The following is an 18,846-nucleotide window of genomic DNA, read 5'->3' on the forward strand; positions in this document are numbered from 1 at the left end:
CAGCAGGGCATCATCCGCCCCTCCACGTCCCCGGCCGCTTCAAGTTTCTTCTTCGTGGGAAAGAAAGATGGAGGGCTCCGTCCGTGTATCGATTACCGGGCATTGAATGCGATCACAGTGAAGAACCGGTTCCCTCTGCCCCTCATCCCCGCGGCCTTGGAACAGGTAGGAGGGGCAAGCATATACACTAAGCTTGATCTCCGTAGCGCTTACAACTTGGTGCGCATCCGGGAGGGCGATGAATGGAAAACGGCTTTCCTGACGGCAAGAGGGCATTACGAGTACCTGGTGATGCCTTACGGGCTCACAAACGCCCCCGCAGTATTCCAAGCCTTTATGAACGAACTCTTCCATGACATGATAAATCGGTTTCTTATTGTGTACATTGACGATCTGCTCATTTACTCCCACAGTATGGAGGAGCACGTCCAGCAGGTGCGTTTAGTGCTACAGCGTCTGCAGGCCAACCAACTCTACGTGAATGCGGAGAAAAGCCTGTTCCACGTCTCAACGCTCACCTTCCTTGGATACGTGCTTTCGCCAGGAGGGGTTGCCATGGACCAAGGCAAGGTAGACGCGGTGCACAACTGGCCTACACCAAACACCGTAAAGGAGCTCCAGCGGTTCCTGGGGTTCTCCAATTACTATCGGAGATTCATCCGGAACTTCGGGGCAATGGCTGCTCCACTTACCGCCCTTACGAGCCAGAAGAAAGGCAAACTCCCATGGTCTGACGCAGCCCAGAAGGCGTTCGACACCCTTAAGCTGGCGTTCACCTCAGCTCCCGTGCTGAACCAACCGGACCCCGACCGCCAGTTTATTGTCGAGGTGGACGCCTCCGAAGAAGGGGTCGGGGGTGTTCTATCCCAACGCACGGGGAGTCCCCCCAAGGTGCACCCATGTGCGTTCTTTTCAAAGAAACTGTCCCCGGCGGAAAGAAACTACGACGTGGGCAACCGGGAACTGCTAGCCATCAAACTCGCCCTGGAAGAATGGAGGCATTGGCTAGAGGGAGCTCGGCACCCCTTCATGGTCCTGACTGATCACCGCAACCTGGAGTATCTGAAAGGGGCAAGACGGCTAAACCCGCGTCAGGCCCGGTGGGCCTTGTTCTTCACGCGCTTCCAGTTTACCGTGTCGTACCAGCCCGGAGAGAAGAACGCAAAGGCGGACGCACTCTCACGACTATACGGGTCTCCGGCGTCTATGGGCGATCCCGAACCCATCCTACCGGACTCATATTTCGTCGGCCCCATCCACTGGGAGCTCGAGTCCGTCATCCAGGACGCGCTCCGCACAGACCCAGCACCACCTGACACCCCTGCCAACCGGGTCTATGTCCCCGCATCAGTGCGACCTCAACTCGTCCAGTGGAGTCACACCTCGTTGGGATCAGGACATCCAGGCATTACCCGAACCACTCAGCTCTTGTCCCAGAAATACTGGTGGAATTCGTTGGCCTCCGACGTGCGGGACTACGTGCTATCCTGTCCGGTCTGTGCACAAACTAAAACCCCCCGTCAACTCCCCGCCGGGGAGTTAGTACCGCTGCCCACTCCCCAGAGACCGTGGTCCCATGTGGCAGTGGACTTCCTCACCGACCTACCGGCGTCAGAGGGGTTTACTACTATTTTAGTATTAGTCGACAGGTTCTCTAAAATGTGTCGCTTTATACCCCTGTGTAACCTTCCTTCAGCCATAGAGATGGCAGAGTGTCTGTTCCTCCAGGTGTTTCGCCCGTTCGGCCTTCCAGAAGAAATCATCTCAGACAGAGGTCCTCAGTTCACGTCTCAGGTCTGGAGGGCGTTCTGCAACCGGCTGGGAATAAAGGTGAAGCTGACGTCCGGATACCATCCAGAGACCAACGGCCAAACCGAAAGACTCAACCAGGAACTGGGGAAGTACCTTCGTGGTTATTGCTTACAACATCCACATGATTGGTCCCGGTACGTGGCCTGGGCAGAATACGCACAGAACTCTACATTCCACTCGTCATTACGATTAACCCCGTTTCAGTGTGTGCTGGGATACCAGCCCCCATTGTTTCCCTGGGACACTAGGCCCGGTCCCGTACCGGCCGTAGAGGACTGGTTCCAACGCAGTGGCGAAGTCTGGGAGACCGCCCATCGTCACCTCCGCCAAGCCGCCAGCACGCAAAAGAAGTTCGCAGACCGACGACGCCGGCCCGCTCCCAGCTACCAAACGGGTCAGAGGGTGTGGCTATCCACGAGAAACTTGAAGCTGCGTCTGCCCTGCCGGAAGCTGTGGCCACGATACATCGGACCATTCAAAATCACCCATCGCATAAACCCGGTAACCTACCGACTGCTTCTACCTAAACATTATCGAATCTCGTCAGCATTTCACGTGTCTCTTCTGAAGCCTGTCCATGCTAGCCCTCTCCATCCATCTCTACCGACACCAACGCCACCTGCCCCACTGGAGATAGATGGGGGTCCGGCATACGCTATCACGGCGGTGCTGGATTCCAAACGTCTGCGGGACGGCCTCCATTACCTGGTGGACTGGGAAGGATACGGCCCTGAAAAACGATCATGGATCCCGGCCCGGGATGTCCTCTCCCAAGAACTAATAGAGGAGTTTCATCGGATGCGCCCGGATCGCCCTGCACCTCGCCCGCGGGGTCGCCCGCCGTCTACAGTGGCTCGACCGTCAGGAGCCGGCCGTGGAGGAGGGGGCTCTGTGAGGTCTCAACCCCAGCGTGACGGCAGGAGGCCACTAGGGGGAGCCAAAGAACGCGTCCTCCGGAGTCAATCACCGGAATTCTAAACACCTGCGAGAGAGAAATACCTATAAAAGCAGCCCGACGCAGCGGGCAGGTTGTGAGGTATTGAATGTACACTTCTCTGCTGAACCGCTTTTTGATTATCTACCCCTAAACCCCTTAGAACCTGTGACTCGACCTTCCGCCTGCCTCTGACCACGAACCTGCCTATTCCCCTGGACCAGAACCATCTGTTGCCTCCCGCGTTGCCGACCTACTGCCTGTCTTCGGAATTCCCACTTAGATTTGTCCCGGAACATAGTTACTATCTGTCCTTTAAAGAATAAAGAAAGATTGGAAGCTCTGATCCTGAGTCCGAGTCTCCTTCCAGGGTCCAGACGTGACACATGATTTCGCAAAGGCATGAATGTCAGTGAGGGAAATTGCTCGCATTATTGTCTTTGTTCCAGAGACGACTCCCGAAGGAATAGGTTTTATATATTATTCGCTTATTCGCTTTTCCGTATTCGTACTTGTGCGATGGAAAGTACGCGTGACACAAAACTGGAACAACGTGTCCAATGAGATTAGACTCAGTGTCCTTGTTTAGGTTGAAAACACTTTTTTTGTTGCGTTTTTTTCTCTTTTATAGGTTGCACAGGATTCATTACTTTTAGCTAAGACAAACTAACTTGTGTGTTATTATTAGCGCGCGCGCACACAGACACGTTGAGCCACCATGTGTGTGTGTGTGTGTTTGTGTATCTCGATCAAATCCCGTTCAAAAAGGCTCGCTAGTCGGAGAGAAAGCACACGTGACCTCCACCTTTTCCCTCTATTTCCCCGCACGCACGCACGCACGCATGCACGCACGCACGCACGCACACACGCACACACGCACACACGCACACACACACACACACACACACACACAAAGTCTCCATTGCCCAAACCCTTTTAGGCAGCCTCACTCTCTGTGGCTGTCACACTTCATCTCCTGCAAAAAAGTCACACTAGAACGGCAAATTCACACATCCTTAGTGGTGCAGCACACGTGTCCACACGCGTGTACACACCTTACACACTCCCGAGTACACGTGCACGCGTTGCTGCCAGCGAAGCCGCAATAAAACCAACCCAGGCGTTTCTGTCGTGGGTCCTAATCCACTTTTCCACTTAGCTTGCCGGTATATCTCTTCCTTACCTCCCTCCCTCCCTCTTTCTCTCCCTCCCTCCCTCCCTCCCTCCAGCCCCCCTTTCCGCACCAGAAAACAATACACGGAGGCTGATCTGCGTAAATGTTGACGCAGGTGGAAACTTACGAGCGTCTCCTACACGCGAAGCCACAAAAGAAACAGCATTTTCTGCCTTCTTGCTTATTCTCGCTGCGGCGATAAACCCTGGAAACGACAGACTGGAGGAGGAGAGCGGGAACTGGGCTGAACTGCTCGCACAGATTCTATGGCGCCGCTTTACCGGCGGTCGAAAGGTCGGATTGCTGTTGGATTTGGCTAATGGAGCTAGCTGCGCGCCGCGTTTCTTAGAAGTACACACTTTTCACTCAGAACTCCCGCTGCACTCAGCTTCAACCCGTGACCAAAAAAAACACATTAAATGTCTCAAGCAGAGACATTTTTCAATCTACAGTTGACTACACGTATAGAAACAACGGATAAAAACCTAAAAGAAACTGAATAAAATTGTCCTGCATCCTATTCTGGCATTTCCAGTCAGGTAAACGCTGAATTCTACGCACACATCGGATGGATCCACCGTTGTTTGGGTAGGAAAAGGCAGCTACACCTGCCAGGTGGGAGAGCGCGGCGGTGGAAAAGCTGCGCGGCTTAGGCCGTGTTTACACCTGGCGTGACCGTGCGTTTTCGCTGATCCGACCGCAAGGGGAAGGCTCCGAGCACATCGTTTCACATCTGGAATTAGAAGGCGCCTGATCGGATCCGGCTCGCCGCCGCGCCGTGTACGTACACAAGTGAACAATATCCGTTTGACCGAGATGCCAAATGCGTGCAGCGGCCGGCCGGCTGGCTGGAATTAAAAGAAATGAAAACAGAAACGCAGACGCACACCTGATACTCATCCGTGGGCTTTGTCCATATTGCCACGACAATGGGGCGCACATTTAACGTTGAGGATATCTTGTCAATTTGAGGATAAGTTGCCATGGCAGTGAGAGGGGGGGGTGGACAGTGGACAGTTAGAGGAGACTGGCGAGCGTCTCCACTAAGAGGGCACCTGGTTGAGCTGCTCCAGGCGGCGAAAGCCCTCCAGCACCTTCCGGTACTTCCTCTCCCTGTACTTCCTGCGGACGAAGGTGGCGCGCTGCTCCTCCGAAGCGCCGCTGTGGATTTCCTCCTCCGGGGGAAGATTGGCGGCCCAGAAGCTGTTGGTATTCTTGTTGCCTGCCTCCAAGAAGAGCTGAGGTAAACGGGAGAGGACGACAAATACGGCTGAGAATTCGAGATCTGGTTGATTTGGTCTTAATTTGCTCGTAATTAAAAAAAATGTAAAAAAGGAATCTGTGTGTACCTCCACCAGCTCATTGCTCCAGATGCTGCTGTCCAACTTCAAGCTGCGCACTTTGGAAATGCTCGGGCCGAGGGAGCGATGTTGCCCTGGAACATGGAGAAGACACACGTGAGCTCACAGAGGCACGTGCGCGCAGGTCACGCCGGGCCCACGCGGCCTTTTCAGCTTCCCGGTAAGTTGACGCAGGGAAAAACTGAAAAAAACTGAGCAACGTCAGCGGAATAAACAACCAAACAGGCGGTTACAAGACGGGGAAACGAAGCGTGACTGGAAGCGCCTTCTCTCCCTCACAACAGGCATATTTAGTCCCCTCAGCGGCCCTAATTGGAAATGAAAGCACGGAACGAGGGCCATTAATTGCTAATGATTCATGAGTAATTCATTGTTAGTGGGTCGGCCTGTTTATTTGGGTGAACGAGAGGCTGCCGGGGTTGCTTATGGACAGAGACACAGCCCACATGCATAATACATTGGGAAGGAAAAAAAAAAAAAAAAAAAACGCTGTATGTTTGAATGCGAGTTATTGTCCTGCGTGGGAAGGCGGATCATTTTGGATTTTAGATTTGGCATCAGCTCGCCGCGGCGTCGCTATGCTCGAGTGGAGCTGCTGTGAATGAAAATGTCGGGCCTCGAGGTGTGAAAAAAAGTCGCCTCGACACAGATGCAGGGAAGCACTGAAGCATCTATATTTTTATCAAAAAACAAAAATGTAACTAGGAAATATTATATTTATATTTACTGTGCACAAAGCGCTAATTGAACACTTCATCTTTATTACAATTTAGTCACTCCCCTAATCAAGAGACTGGATCGCGTGAATGGATCGCTTATTAGTTCTGGGAATGAGCCAACGTGCACACGTTGGTGTGTGTGTTTTCGTTCGGGCTGGAGTCTGATTTGTCCACTCCAAAAGAAATTGTGTTGAGCTGAGCTTCGGCGGCCTCAAAGCCCCCCGAGAGAGAGAGCGAGGTTCTGTCCCGCCCGGCTGTGAGGGAGCGAAAATGTTTCACTGTGGACGCCGGCTGAACTTCTACGGCTCCATCCTGCGAGCCTCACGGCACCGCGGGACCATTTTCGCTTGTGTAAGGGTAATGAAGCTGAAAAAAAAGAGGGGGGAAAAAAAGTGTGTGCATGCACCACCGGTAACACGGTGAGATCCTCACATATAAATAGCTCCGTTGTAAATGTCTTCATCTTCCTGATGGAACCACAACAACACACACACACACACACACACACACACGCGCATCACAGCGGCTTCCAAGGGACAAAAACACTTGAGGTGTTCACCCCCCCTCACCCACCGACCTCCCATTCCAAGACTTTTCCACTCACTCAAAGGAAACGATGGGGTTCTGCGTTTGTGCGTCGCCATGGCAACTGTTGCCAGCAGACGGGCCTGCGAGCTGCGTCCTCGTTTTGAGGCCTCCCGACGTGTGCGAGGCAAGTCCCCGCTGGGTCGGTCGCGTCGCGTCGTGGGAGGCGGAGGGGGGAAAACAAAAAGAACAATGCGGAGGGACAGATCGAGTCGCCGAGGAAATGAGGGTTTGACGAGATTCGGGCTTTTGTCCTCGGAGGCATCGACAAGACGAGAGCAACACAATACAATGAACTCGTTTCACGTTAACTATGCATCCAAATGGCTGCGTGTGACGTGAAAGTGGACAGAATATATAGTTTGCGTGTGTTTGGATTGACATTGATTGTGCGTGCAAAAGCGCTAATGTTGCTATATGTGTGACTAGGCAACTTATTGAGGTGATATGTCAATGTTGTGTTAAAATAATGACCCGCTGCCCCCGAGTGGCCGGTCCAAAACAATAATGCAGCTTTTAAACGTCACTATTTATTGTGTTTTACGGAGGTTATTTTTAAAAGTAGCGGATTACAAGCTAGTCTGCAAGGAGACACTGTGGTTCCAACAAACAATAAATATTTCAATATATTTCCAGTAATGAAATCTTTCCATTTGTGTTCTCACTTTCTATTAGAAAAGAGGGGAACAAATGCAAATGAGCAGAATACCAATGTGTTTCTTAAAGTAATCGGAAAATAAATAAATAATAATAAGCCCTGCGTTCACCTAGAATTTAACATGATTGTCTTTGATCAGATCCATCTGTATGTTAATATTCATGTTTTTTCATAAAAATGAAAACAATTATCTGGATAAACAGCGACGCACTGTTGCAGTGTGAAGCCGCTGCACACCAGAGAGTGAAGCCAAAGACTATTAAAATTCCTCCCGCCTTGACATAAAAAGAGGAGAGCCAATCTGCGATCATTCCTGCCATTAGTCTTCTCATTACTTCTCTCCTCTTTCCCTTGTTCAGCATTTCTCTTTATTGTCCGTGACACGGGAGCGCTAATTAAAAGCGCGGCCAGTTCGTTGGTATTCCAAAAGGGCCGCCGTCTAATTTGAGCCGAGCACAGCGCGGGGGACGGCGGGCCGCGCGGCAGATATCGCCCCGGCGCGTCGACAAAATGTAATATTAAAGAGCGCCGCGAACGAAATCATTTAGAGGGTGTTTCGAGAGGGGATGTTGGATATCTGATGCGTAGCAATTACACGGGCCTCGCCGAGGTGAGGTGGAGAATCGCATTAAAGCGCGCGACTCTGGGAGGAATCGCAGGCCTATGGGAGAGACCGCCAACTCACGGCTGCTGCGCTCCTCTCTAATCACGCCATGGGGGGGGGGGGGGTCAAGCGGCGGGTTTTGGGGCGGGGGGTGGGTCACTTAAGTTCTCGGCACCGTGGCTTAATATTTGTTGTCGTTTCATCTAAGCCGTCCAGTATTGCCAAATAGATTAGAGAGTCCAAAAGGGCCAGAGGCCGTAAACCCCCCCCCCTGCCCCCCACTCGCCCGACGAGTGGCTTACCGCCGGGGGAACTGATTTTCGAGCGAGGCTGCGGGCGAGAGGCCGGGACCACAACAACACAGCGACGGGTCTTAATTGTTTCTAAAATCATTTCACGGACAGTTTTCTGGAGTAAAAAAAAAACAAAACAAAAAACCTGTGTGTTAATTGAGAGTGAAGTCACGCGGTTCAAAGAGCACCACAGGTCGACTGAACAAACAAAAGTTTAGAGCGATAAATAATGAACCCACACGCGATTCCTTTTGTCTCGGTTTTCTGTCTATAATTAGAGGCAAAGTTTTCCAGGAAAGTTCCAGAGAAATAATCACAAAATCATTGACCAATTAAAATGAAACGGCATCTTGTTGGTCGTCTGGCGACCACTCGGGGGTCTTGTGAGACTATTGTGTGTTACGATGCCGTGTATCGACGTGGTGGGTTTGGATAACCGCTTCAAAATCAATGATCATTATCGGAGTAATTCATTTGAATAAATATCCTACCAATAAAAAGGAATCAATGCTTTCTAGTCGCCGATCCCTGATTCAGTAAGAACAACAAATCCATGATGAAAATGACGGCGAGCTACAGTAATTTCCGCACTATAAGGCGCACTTAAAAGCCTTTAATTTTCTCAAAAAACGACAGCGCCTTATAACCCGGAGCGCCTTATATATATGGATCCATTGGTTAATTGGTTGATCCATACTGGTTGTACACGGCGCTCAAGGCGCTCTGCCAAACACGCCAAAGCTCGGTCTACAACGGCGAGATGCTGAGCGGCGCTCAAGCGCGTGAGATATGGAGCTGCTTTCAGGGCGCGTCGGAGAAACAAAGCTGTCGTTGTCGCCGAGCACTTTGTGAGATTAAAGAGCGAGAGACGGCGCCCTTTTCTTTACAGTAGCTGAACCATCTTAACGGGGAAACTAAGTTATTCTAAAAGGGGCCCTTGACAGGCGGCGTGGCTGGAGAGCAGCCGAAGATTTAAGGCGTGGATGGCGAGGGGGGCGGCGGGAGCGGAGGCACCTTGCAGCATCGATCGGACGCTGAAAGCACCGTCTCCTCGCCGTATAATCCGGCGCGCCTTGTAGTGCGGAAAACACGGTACTTTACGATGCGTTCAGGCTCTGTTCTGTGAAAATGAGTATCGGGCAAATTAGAACTCCCCGTTAATTACCTTCAGAGTGCGACACTGTAAAAGCCCTCACCTGCACACTTCTTACAGACGACCACGCCCAGGTTGACGGACGCCCACTCCGGCTGGGGGGCGCGGCAGTCGGCGCAGCTCCTGTTGGCCTCGTTGAACCAGATCTTCTCCGCCACTTCGTAGTCGGAGAGCGTCTCGGCGATCGATTCCTGGACCGCTTCAATCCACTCCTCCTTCTCCCGTTCTGACTCGGCGGTGAAGCTGCAACAATTGATTTTTTGACACCCCGCAAACCCCCGACCCCCGCCATCCCAACACAAGCCTCACAGTTATTGATTTGATTGAGAGAGCAATTAAACAGCATAGTATCGCTTGGCTGGGTTGGGGGGGGGGGGGGGGGGGGGGTGGCAGTATTTGGAGTAGTTTTGGGGAGTTGCTGAGTGTGTGTGTGTGTCTGAGATAGATTTGGTGAAATTGATGGGGCAATGGGCAGGTAAATCAATCCGTCTCACCTTGCACCTTCCACCAGAAAAATCTATGAACTGCTAATGCAGGTTTTTCTGTCAGGATATTATTTCTCTATTAGACTTGGCAAAGTGGAGAAACGGTGAGTCAGAGTCCAGCTCAACAGCTTCAATGTACATTCAGTATAAAGGAGACAAACTCTGAGATGAATTTTACATTTTACAGACTAGCATTTTAAATCATCTGAAAAATGGACCTTCGTCGTTTTATATGTTCCCTGCAGCGAAGTTATCGAAGGGCCTTCCCAGATGAGTGGAGGCGCGTCACTTCGGCTACGTCATCAAAAGTAAGAAGAAGCTTGGTTTCTTCTTTCTTTCTTGCACAGAAATAACAGAAAACTGTATTTTTAATAGTTGCGCTTTTGGGATTTTTGCAGGTGGATTCCGTTACCTTTGGACTGAGCAGCATTCAAGGCCAACAGCGAGCTAACTTTCCTATTGAACCTAAAGACATGCTCTCATTGAACAATGTGTAAGAAAGGAAACGAGGAGATTTCCCTCGAGGTTTTGGAGAGAAAGCATATCTTATGTGACCTTCATGTTGTGGTGTTGGAAGCAGTGCATATTACACACAGCTTCAGGGTTCCACCTTCACTCACGGATTGAATTTGTTTATGAATGATGAATCTTCATGAATCCACAGCGAGCATTCACATTTGTGATTTGCACAGAGGCCCTTTATCCCTTCTGCTGCTTAGGGCAGTTATGCTCTGCCTTACATTGTAAGTGAGGAGATGCAATTCATTTCCATATCGCATTGATGCTGAATAAGCAGACGCAGAATGAGAGACTCAAACATGAAGTGGCAAATTTGATAAACTACATTTCCAATTCAGAGTGAAGATTTATAGGTTCACAACACTCAAGCATGTTCAAATAATAATAAGAGTTATTGGTCGCTGGCCTCTGGATCCAACCTTTAAATAGTCTGCTGAGGGCTTTGGAGATCATCTCCTCCTGAGCGTGAGATATGAGTCAATTGACTAATCCTGTCAATACGAGCTGAAACCAATCCAATGTTAAGGATCCAGGACGGCTATTCCTCCGAGTACATACGGGCCTTTGAGGATGGATTAAAATAGAATTAGAAATGTCCTCGTGGGGTAAATTCATCCAATTCTGAAAAAAAAGTAAAGATGAACACAAAACAAAAACAAAGCAAGGGTGGATTTTCCACGAAAACGCCCTTGAGTTCGGCGATTGTACGCAGCTTCACTTCGGCAGAGGGACGGTGGTTTTCGTTGTCTTTCGTTGCGCTCCGTCCATTTGACGGTGGCGAAAAAACAAACAAACAATCGCAAAGCCAAAGTGAGTCTCCACAGCTTAAAGTGATTAGACGAGTTTCTCGCTAATCCCCACCTTGAGCAGGTAGGAGAACGCTCCCAGGGCCACCAATCGATTTCATCCACACACACACACACACACACACACACACAATAAAAGCCTTCCAGCAATCGCCTCATCAAAACAATTCAGGAGACCCGAGCTCATTTTAATTCCGCCTGCTTTTTTTTCGGGCTCCACACAAAATGGCAATTACGTCCAACGTATTAACGAAGCTGCCAAACGATGGGACCATTAAGGGAGCCCGAGACAAACACAATCGATCGGACATGCAACGGACAGGTAGTGGAACGAGGAAAAATAAAAAATAAAATAACGCAAAAGGGGGTAACGGGAAAATAGCGGCCCGTCGTACACAAACAAACAAGCCGTGCTTTGTCCAGGCAGCTGTGACGGTTGTGTTCTAAAGGGGCCATTACGGCACCAACAAGCAGCACGCTCATCGATCGCACAACCCTCTGGGACTGGATTCACCTAAAAAGGGCTTCGCTCCCCCTGCGGAGGCGCAGCAACTTGCTTGCAGCACCATGGGAGGGAGACAGGGAGGCGGGGGGGGGGGGGGCGCGATCAACAATTACCGGACCCCTGACCTCGGGCCGGCGTGTGACCGGAAGCGCGTCGCCAGGCGAGCAGAAGAGTGGCGCTGAAGTGCAGTCGATGCGGGATAACGAGGAGAGCCTCTCGGCCTCGTTAGAGCCGACCGTTCCTTACTCTGACCATTTACTGAACACAAAATATTGGTTTTTAGTGGGAGTGAATCTTGCTGAAGATTCGAGAAGGAAGTTGCCTTTTTTTTTGTTTGTCACTTTCGATGGTGCACTTTATTTTTTAATATTTTTTAACTCTTTAAATATTTTTGACTTTAACTTTATTCTTATTTTATACCAACCCATTGCATTAGCATTTCATTTTATTTTTTTACTTGTGCACTGCTGTCTTGTTGTCTATTGTTACACTGTCTACTGTCACGCACCAACCGCCAAGACAAATTCCTTGTATGTTTGACATATTTTGGCAATAAATGTTTCCTGATTCCTGATCCTGGTTTTACGGCGGATCTGTGTGAAAAGACACTGAATTAAAAGCGAAAAAACAAATTTGCCAACTCATCCACAGATGAAACGATTGATACGTTGAACGAGTCCCAGTGGGCCACAGATAGTGAGATGTCCGGACCGCCATCGCACGGTCTCAAACTGAAAAAAAAAGAATCCGCCGCAGAATTGATGGCGCCATAAAACCACAATTAAATTGATCTGTTGATCTGGTTCCGACGACAAACATTTGCCCGACCGAAGCCGGAGAGGTGTTAAACAGGGCTGTTGTTCTTGCGGCGCACTTCGTGCGCTCCGGCGGTTTCTACCTAAAAGGTCACTGAAATGTCACGAGCGCACGGTGCCATCTGTCATCATAACACCAGGTATGAATTTCATTTTCAGTCTGTGTAACTTCGTTCTTCCGCCTCTTGGCTCATAAACGCGACACGGGACTCTCTGACCTTCAAATCTCGTCAGTACTTTGTTACAATTCCGTTCAAATTAATAAGAACTTTTGTTTTTCTTCTAAGGATTTCCTCTTTTGTTGCACCTCAACAATTTTTTATTCCCAACAGCAGTGTAGCGGATTTCAACTATGAAATATGTTATAGTTTCATATTTGCACATTTCACCGAACAGCGGGAAGAAAGTACGGCAGATACGCTTTAAAGTCACGGTGTTTTAAAGCCTTGAAAACAATCTGGTTTGAATTAATCCTCCGTCTCTCCAGGTAAGAAGACAAAGCCCCGGTTCCTTAAAAAAAAAAAAAAAAGCCAACCGTATGTGAATATTCCGCAGTACCCTGAATTCTTATCACATTATGAGACTTTTAATACCTTACATGTATAAGAGCGGATTAACTGAAATGTTTGCCCTCGTCTTTGAGTTGTGAATATTGATGCTGGATGAGATATGATGACTGAGATTAAAACACAGTACAGCACGAGGCTTAGTGGGCGCGAAGGCCGCTTCCTTGACTAAGAGCGGTGCCAATGAGATGATAATGCAGGGAGATGTGTTTAAAAAGAAAGGAAGATAAATCGGCCCGCCGCTTCCTACTGACCACTGTGGAGGTGTACTACGACGTGAGGGGGAGAGGGGGGGGAGATTCCTTTCCCACCTTGTTCATCATTTACATGATGAAAACGGCGTAGGGATCAAGCAGAAAGGTCACACTTTTCTCCCGCTCTCACCCAATGAAAGGAGCCATCATGTATCACACACATTTTGGCTTTGATTACTCTCTTTTGTTGAGGAGGGAAGGAGGGGGGAGGGGGGTGAGGGGGGCGGGGAGGCAAAACCCATACGTACCAGAAGTTCTTGAAGGGCGTGTTGATTTCAAAGCCCCTGCGGTCCCCGTCTCGGATGTTGGCGGCCGCCAGTTCCAACTCGGCGATACCCAGGCCCGCTTTATAGTCCTGCAAAGCGCACGCACACACACACACACACACACACACACACACACACAGGATTAATATTAATCAATATGTTACCGTTACCAGAGTCCTGTTACCAAAAGTACTTAAACACTACCTTGCAATACACGCTTGCTTGCTTAGACGAGACGATCAATACTCATGCTGCCATGTTTGTACCGACAACCATTTAGCTTAGCCTAGCCTAGCCTTTTTTATGAGGGGGGGGTTATATTTTGGTGTTTTCATAATATACTGAGTGTGTGGAGCATTAGAGGCTGTTGGTGACGGACAGATGGATAGTCAGGGTAGTCTTTTCCCCTCAGTTATCACACTTTATGCTAGGCTAACTGGCTGCTAGCTACTAGCCTATCTATGTTTTCACCGCTTTGGTAAGCCAATTAGCTCTTTTCCCCAGTAGGTCCGACTATTCCTTTGAAAAGGTGCCATGAAAGGGCCCAGGAGGCAAATAATGCTTTCCTTCTATCTTAACTGGGCGCTTTTCTTTGATTCAAATGATAATCTATGATCAATCATTTTGCAAAAGGATTTGCACAGTGAAATGCAGTTCATTTTAAACAGGAGGAAAACGTCGGATGACAGCAATGCGTTCCTCCTGTGCACTTTTCATCAGGAAGGACACACATAGGAGCAACAAAACAATTTTGGGGGCAGAGAATAGGCCTACAGCGAAAACCAGGGAAACATTCTCATTCAATTCTGAGTGTCTCGGAGCACCAAACATCTCTGATGTAAACGGAGTCCGCTTGCTGTTGGAGGTCCGCCAGTCCACTAGTTTAATCTCGGATGCCACGATGGCGCCGAATCTCAGTGGAGAGGCTTGGTCAACCCTGAAGTCCTTATTTCATTTTTGTCATTTTGTCACTGGGACCTGACGGGGGCCCCCAGTAGGCCGGGTAGGAGCGGAGTAGCCTCTGGTCTTAGCCGAGTTAGCCTAGCTCCCACCTCGGCGCGGAAAGACGCCGCGGGCGGGGATCGTCTTTTCCACTTTTCCTCCACTATCACTGCGCTTTGCTTTCCAATGATGGAGACCCCCCCCCCCCCCCCCGACTCATAAAAGCTGGGATCAACAGATGCCCTCATTAGACTCTTAACTTTCGATTAGGTCTAATTAAAAGCTCCGCAGTGACATCCGCCGTCCATGCTGCTCGTTTTCCTCCTCCTCGCCAATGACGCAGGAGCCGTACGTACCAGAGAGACAGAAAGAAGCAGTGTGTGTGTGTGTGTGTGTGTGTGTGTGTGTGTGTGTGTGTGTGTGTGTGTGTGTGAGAGAAACAGCAGAGCTCTGCGAAAGGGAACAGGTGCCTCTGGGGAATCCAAAGCTACCCAAGCATTCAGTCTCAATGTTTTTCCGAGGCCCATTTTAGAAAATAGGGGTTAGACGCAGGAGGCACGGTTTTTATAAGCTCCGATGTAACTCTGCATCACACCCCGCCCTCCTCCGCTTCACCCTCAGCACTCACAGCGGTTTGGACCATTTTCCACAGCCCAGAGCCGCGAGCTGAGACAGATGAGAACAGGCGGGAAGACGGGGGGAGGGGGAGCGCACCTACGCCCACGCACGTACAGCCACAGCATCGAATGAGCAAAAAGACGAAACATTTATGACTAACATGTATAGTAACAGACAAATCCCCCCCACCCCAAAAAAAAAAAAAAAAAAAAAAAAAAGAGTCAAAATACAAGGCGAGAGGGACAACGTGGAAGGGAAAGCGGGTCCTGGTTATTCTCGCGGGGGAGTGGGAGGGTCGAGGGGTCAAGCGGAGCGAAAGCGAGCGGACAGACGGGAGCGGCGCCTCAGCGGCAAATTTAAACGAACCGTCGCAGCGTGGGCTGGGGGGCTTGGGGGGGCTTGGGGGGAAGTCAACGCTGTGCCAGCAATGAAAGCGCGTGTGCCTTCTGCGCTAACCGTTCAAAACGGTTTACACTAATTACACCAAACAAGAGAGAGGAACGTTAACAACACAGTCTTTGTTGATTAGGCGCTTTTTCGGGAATCGCGTGGCGTCGCAGAGGAAAGACGTGTGTGTGTGTGTTGGGGGGGGGGCAAAGGGGTGGGGGGCCGCGATCTCTTGCGGAATTCTTCAATTAATTAGCGACAAACTTTCGACAAAGTGTCGTCACATTGTGCAGATTGCAGCGCGAGGAGGAGGTCGACGAGACATATTCGCGGGATTCCCTGACCTGACCTTTCGGCGCTGTGCGGTTCGCTCTCAAATGGGGGGGGGGGGGCTAATGTCGTCAAAACCCTCATTAGCCCCAATTACGACTCCTTCAAATCAATTTGGAGGACCGTGGTTGAACAACGCGAGCAATTATTCTCCCTTTGCCCCCACCACTCCTGCACGGTGACGTCGACGCAGAGCGGCTCGGGAATGGAACCGCGGCGGCGGGCTAGTGGCCGCATCCCACGAGGGTCGCGGAGTAATTAACAAGGCGGCGAGAAAAACGGTCAGAGACGAGACGGACGGGCGAGAGACGACGAAAGAGAGGACCAATGAGGCAAAGTGAGCGTCCTAATTGAGCTAAAAGTTTTGATTTGAAGAATAAAGAGGGGTTTTTTTCCCCCCCGCGTGTCGCCGTACAAACGCTTCCCTTTCACGCCGGAAGGACGCGGTGGAGGAGCAACGCGTCCGCCGCGCTGCGTACCGAATGGGCAAAGCGGTCACATCTGCCTAATGACCCTCATCCCTCTCAGGCAGCCAATTAGAGCGCAGGGTGTTGGCGGGCCGGGCCGGCCCTCGCCACTCGTTACCCGCCCGATATGTGCCGCGGCCTCCTGACCCCCTCCAATTAATTCACCGAGGACGGAGGGAACGAGGGACGGAGCGCAGGAGGAAGGGGAGGCGGCGGCGGCGGTAAAAAATAGCTCGCCCAATTACAGCAGCCAAGAGGTGGGTGGCAATAACGGCGCCTATGGGCCAAGGGGAGCGTTGCGTGCACGGTTTATGCACGTGTCACGCTGCACTACATGAGATCTCATGAGATCACAAAAGACTGGAGTATTTCAAACAGCAAACAGGAGGACGGCCGAGAAAGACACCGAGCTCGTGTCAAGAGGAAGACGGTGGATGAAATGAGACAAAAAGTCGACGGTCTGCGGATAATGTCAATTGTTACAAAGGCGACCATGAGAGGAGCAAATGAGACAGAGAGAGAGATTTAATTAACGCGGAGATTAATTAAATCCTCAGTCCTTCTGTTGTTGTACACTCGGAGCACATTTCCCCAGCGGAGGAGGCCCGTCCATGCGCGCACACACACGCACACACACACACACACACACACACACACACACACACGGATCTGCCTGTGCTCACCTGAGATAAATTCCCCCCGAGCAATCACGTGGGGGCGCGTTTGTTTGAGCACACTTTTCGCACCACCCGACCTCCTTCGCCTTTGGCGTTAAAGTGACCTTAACCGCAGCTTCATCACCGGGCGTAGGGGGCCCACGAGAGATGGGTTCGGGGGGGGGGCGGTGAAGGAGGAGCCGGGCGAGGATGATGTTTCCAATAGCTCGTTCATCATGTTGGATTAAACACTCCACTCCGCTGAACTTGAACGGGGGGGGTTGGGGCGTGGGGGGGGCGCGGTCTGACTCCCTCTCGCTCTCCATCACTCGCTCGACCGCCGACGCTCGTTCCTCACTCGTGTGACCTCTGCACCTCCGCCCTTCTCCACTTCATCTTCCGACACCAGTCTTCTTTCGCCTTCCTTTCTCTCTCTCGGGTATACTTTTATTTTTATTATTTATTCTTTGCCGGGGGATTTAGCGTGCAAGCTGAAATAATACGGTTAATTTGCCCCCCCGAATCCTCCTGCCGTCTCATCTCAAGCGAGTGGGAAAGTGCTGACACGGAGCCATGCCCCCCCAAAAAAAAGAGATTTCTCCCAAAGATGTTTGTTCACGCTAATGAGGCAAAGAATGAACGGCAAACAACAAAACCAAATGACGGCGCGGAATGATTTCTGTTATGAGATTCATCGTTTTTGGAGATCCGACTCGTGCTTTGAACTAAAAGTCAGAATATTTCAACCTCCGCCTTCGCAATTTCTTCCATTGGCGGGAGACGAGATATTTGCGAGGCTCTAATAGAGTTCACGTTCCCTCTTCAGGTCACACCAGAGCAGGGGGGATATAATGCGCTCGGGGAAATGTCTGGTGGACAATTCCACAAATAAAGAAACTGAAAATGGTGATTAAATTAGCACTTCTCTAAAGTAAAGATACCGTTCTGCATCCATAAACGCATCCTTGCCGGGAGCTGGGGAGCCGTCGATGTATTTCTCTCCCTCTCCCGGGTCCACAGCCCAAACCCGGCCAATAGGAGCCGATTTGTTCCTAATTTCAGCATCTCCGTGTCGCAGTCGCACTTGTTCGTAAGTCGGCCCCGCCCACTCATTCCTCTGCGCCAGCGTGGGTTTGTACCCGCCAAAAATAAAACAGAGCGGCAGTACATCCCAGGACCCTTGAGCATTTTCACACACGCACACACGTATATATGTATATATGTATTCACTTTTCACAAACCTCCCCCGTCTCTACCCTCGTTCGCTTCAAACGGGCCGCGGTTATTAGCTCGGAAAAACAGGAAGCAGTCGTCGCGCAGAGCGAGCGGTCCCCGGGGCGGCGCCGGGAAGTACCTGTTCTGTTTTGCAGAGCCTGACTCTGCTGCCCTCCAGGGACACCAGCACTCTGCCTTTGTGGCCGCGCAGCTCCAGCGGGCCGCGCTTGCTGGTGGGGGCGGGGCGGGTGAGGCTGTCGGCGCGCTTCTGGGAGCGGCAGGCGGGCGGGCGCGCGGCCTTCTGAAGAGCTTCCACCCACTCCTGGCGCTCCCCTGTGGACACACGAGAAGGAGACAATGAGGGAACATCTTTAAGTCGTAGAATCACAGGGTTTTAATTTTTTGATCCATGAGTTCTTCTTCTTTCTGGCGACTCAACCTCCACCTCCATCACAGCGGAGCAGAAAAAGACCAAATGGAACTTTGGGCCCCTGGAAAAGGCGCTGGGAAAAGTGCAAATTCTGGCGCTTTAGAGATAAAGATGGTGGTTATACTCTGAGATTTGCAGCCCTCAAGCAAGACGTGTCCAGGGTAATTTGAGCCAAGGACACCGTCTAATTACAATATATAATTAAAATATATGTATCGCTTCTAATGAGACACAGTTCTGAGAATCCACTCAGATGTCTCAGTCTGCAAAGCAACGAAGCGACGTCACCGAG

General features: G+C 50.7%; 1 protein-coding gene across 6 annotated transcripts in view; it reads right to left on the minus strand.

Annotated features, from left to right (window-relative positions):
* Positions 1-18,846, minus strand: part of arap2 (ArfGAP with RhoGAP domain, ankyrin repeat and PH domain 2) — a 73,023-nt gene that overhangs the window by 35,185 nt on the left and 18,992 nt on the right. For all 6 annotated transcript variants that reach the window (XM_078107131.1, XM_040181473.2, XM_078107132.1 and 3 more), the window contains 5 exons: positions 18,264-18,457; positions 13,492-13,598; positions 9,337-9,536; positions 5,270-5,355; positions 4,976-5,158 (listed from right to left, as the gene is read on the minus strand). In XM_078107131.1, coding sequence (XP_077963257.1) covers positions 4,976-5,158; positions 5,270-5,355; positions 9,337-9,536; positions 13,492-13,598; positions 18,264-18,457 — 770 coding nt within the window. The remainder of the gene's footprint in view (positions 1-4,975; positions 5,159-5,269; positions 5,356-9,336; positions 9,537-13,491; positions 13,599-18,263; positions 18,458-18,846) is intronic.

The sequence above is a fragment of the Gasterosteus aculeatus genome, chromosome 7, assembly GCF_964276395.1.
Source record: "Gasterosteus aculeatus chromosome 7, fGasAcu3.hap1.1, whole genome shotgun sequence".
NCBI lineage: Eukaryota > Metazoa > Chordata > Actinopteri > Perciformes > Gasterosteidae > Gasterosteus > Gasterosteus aculeatus.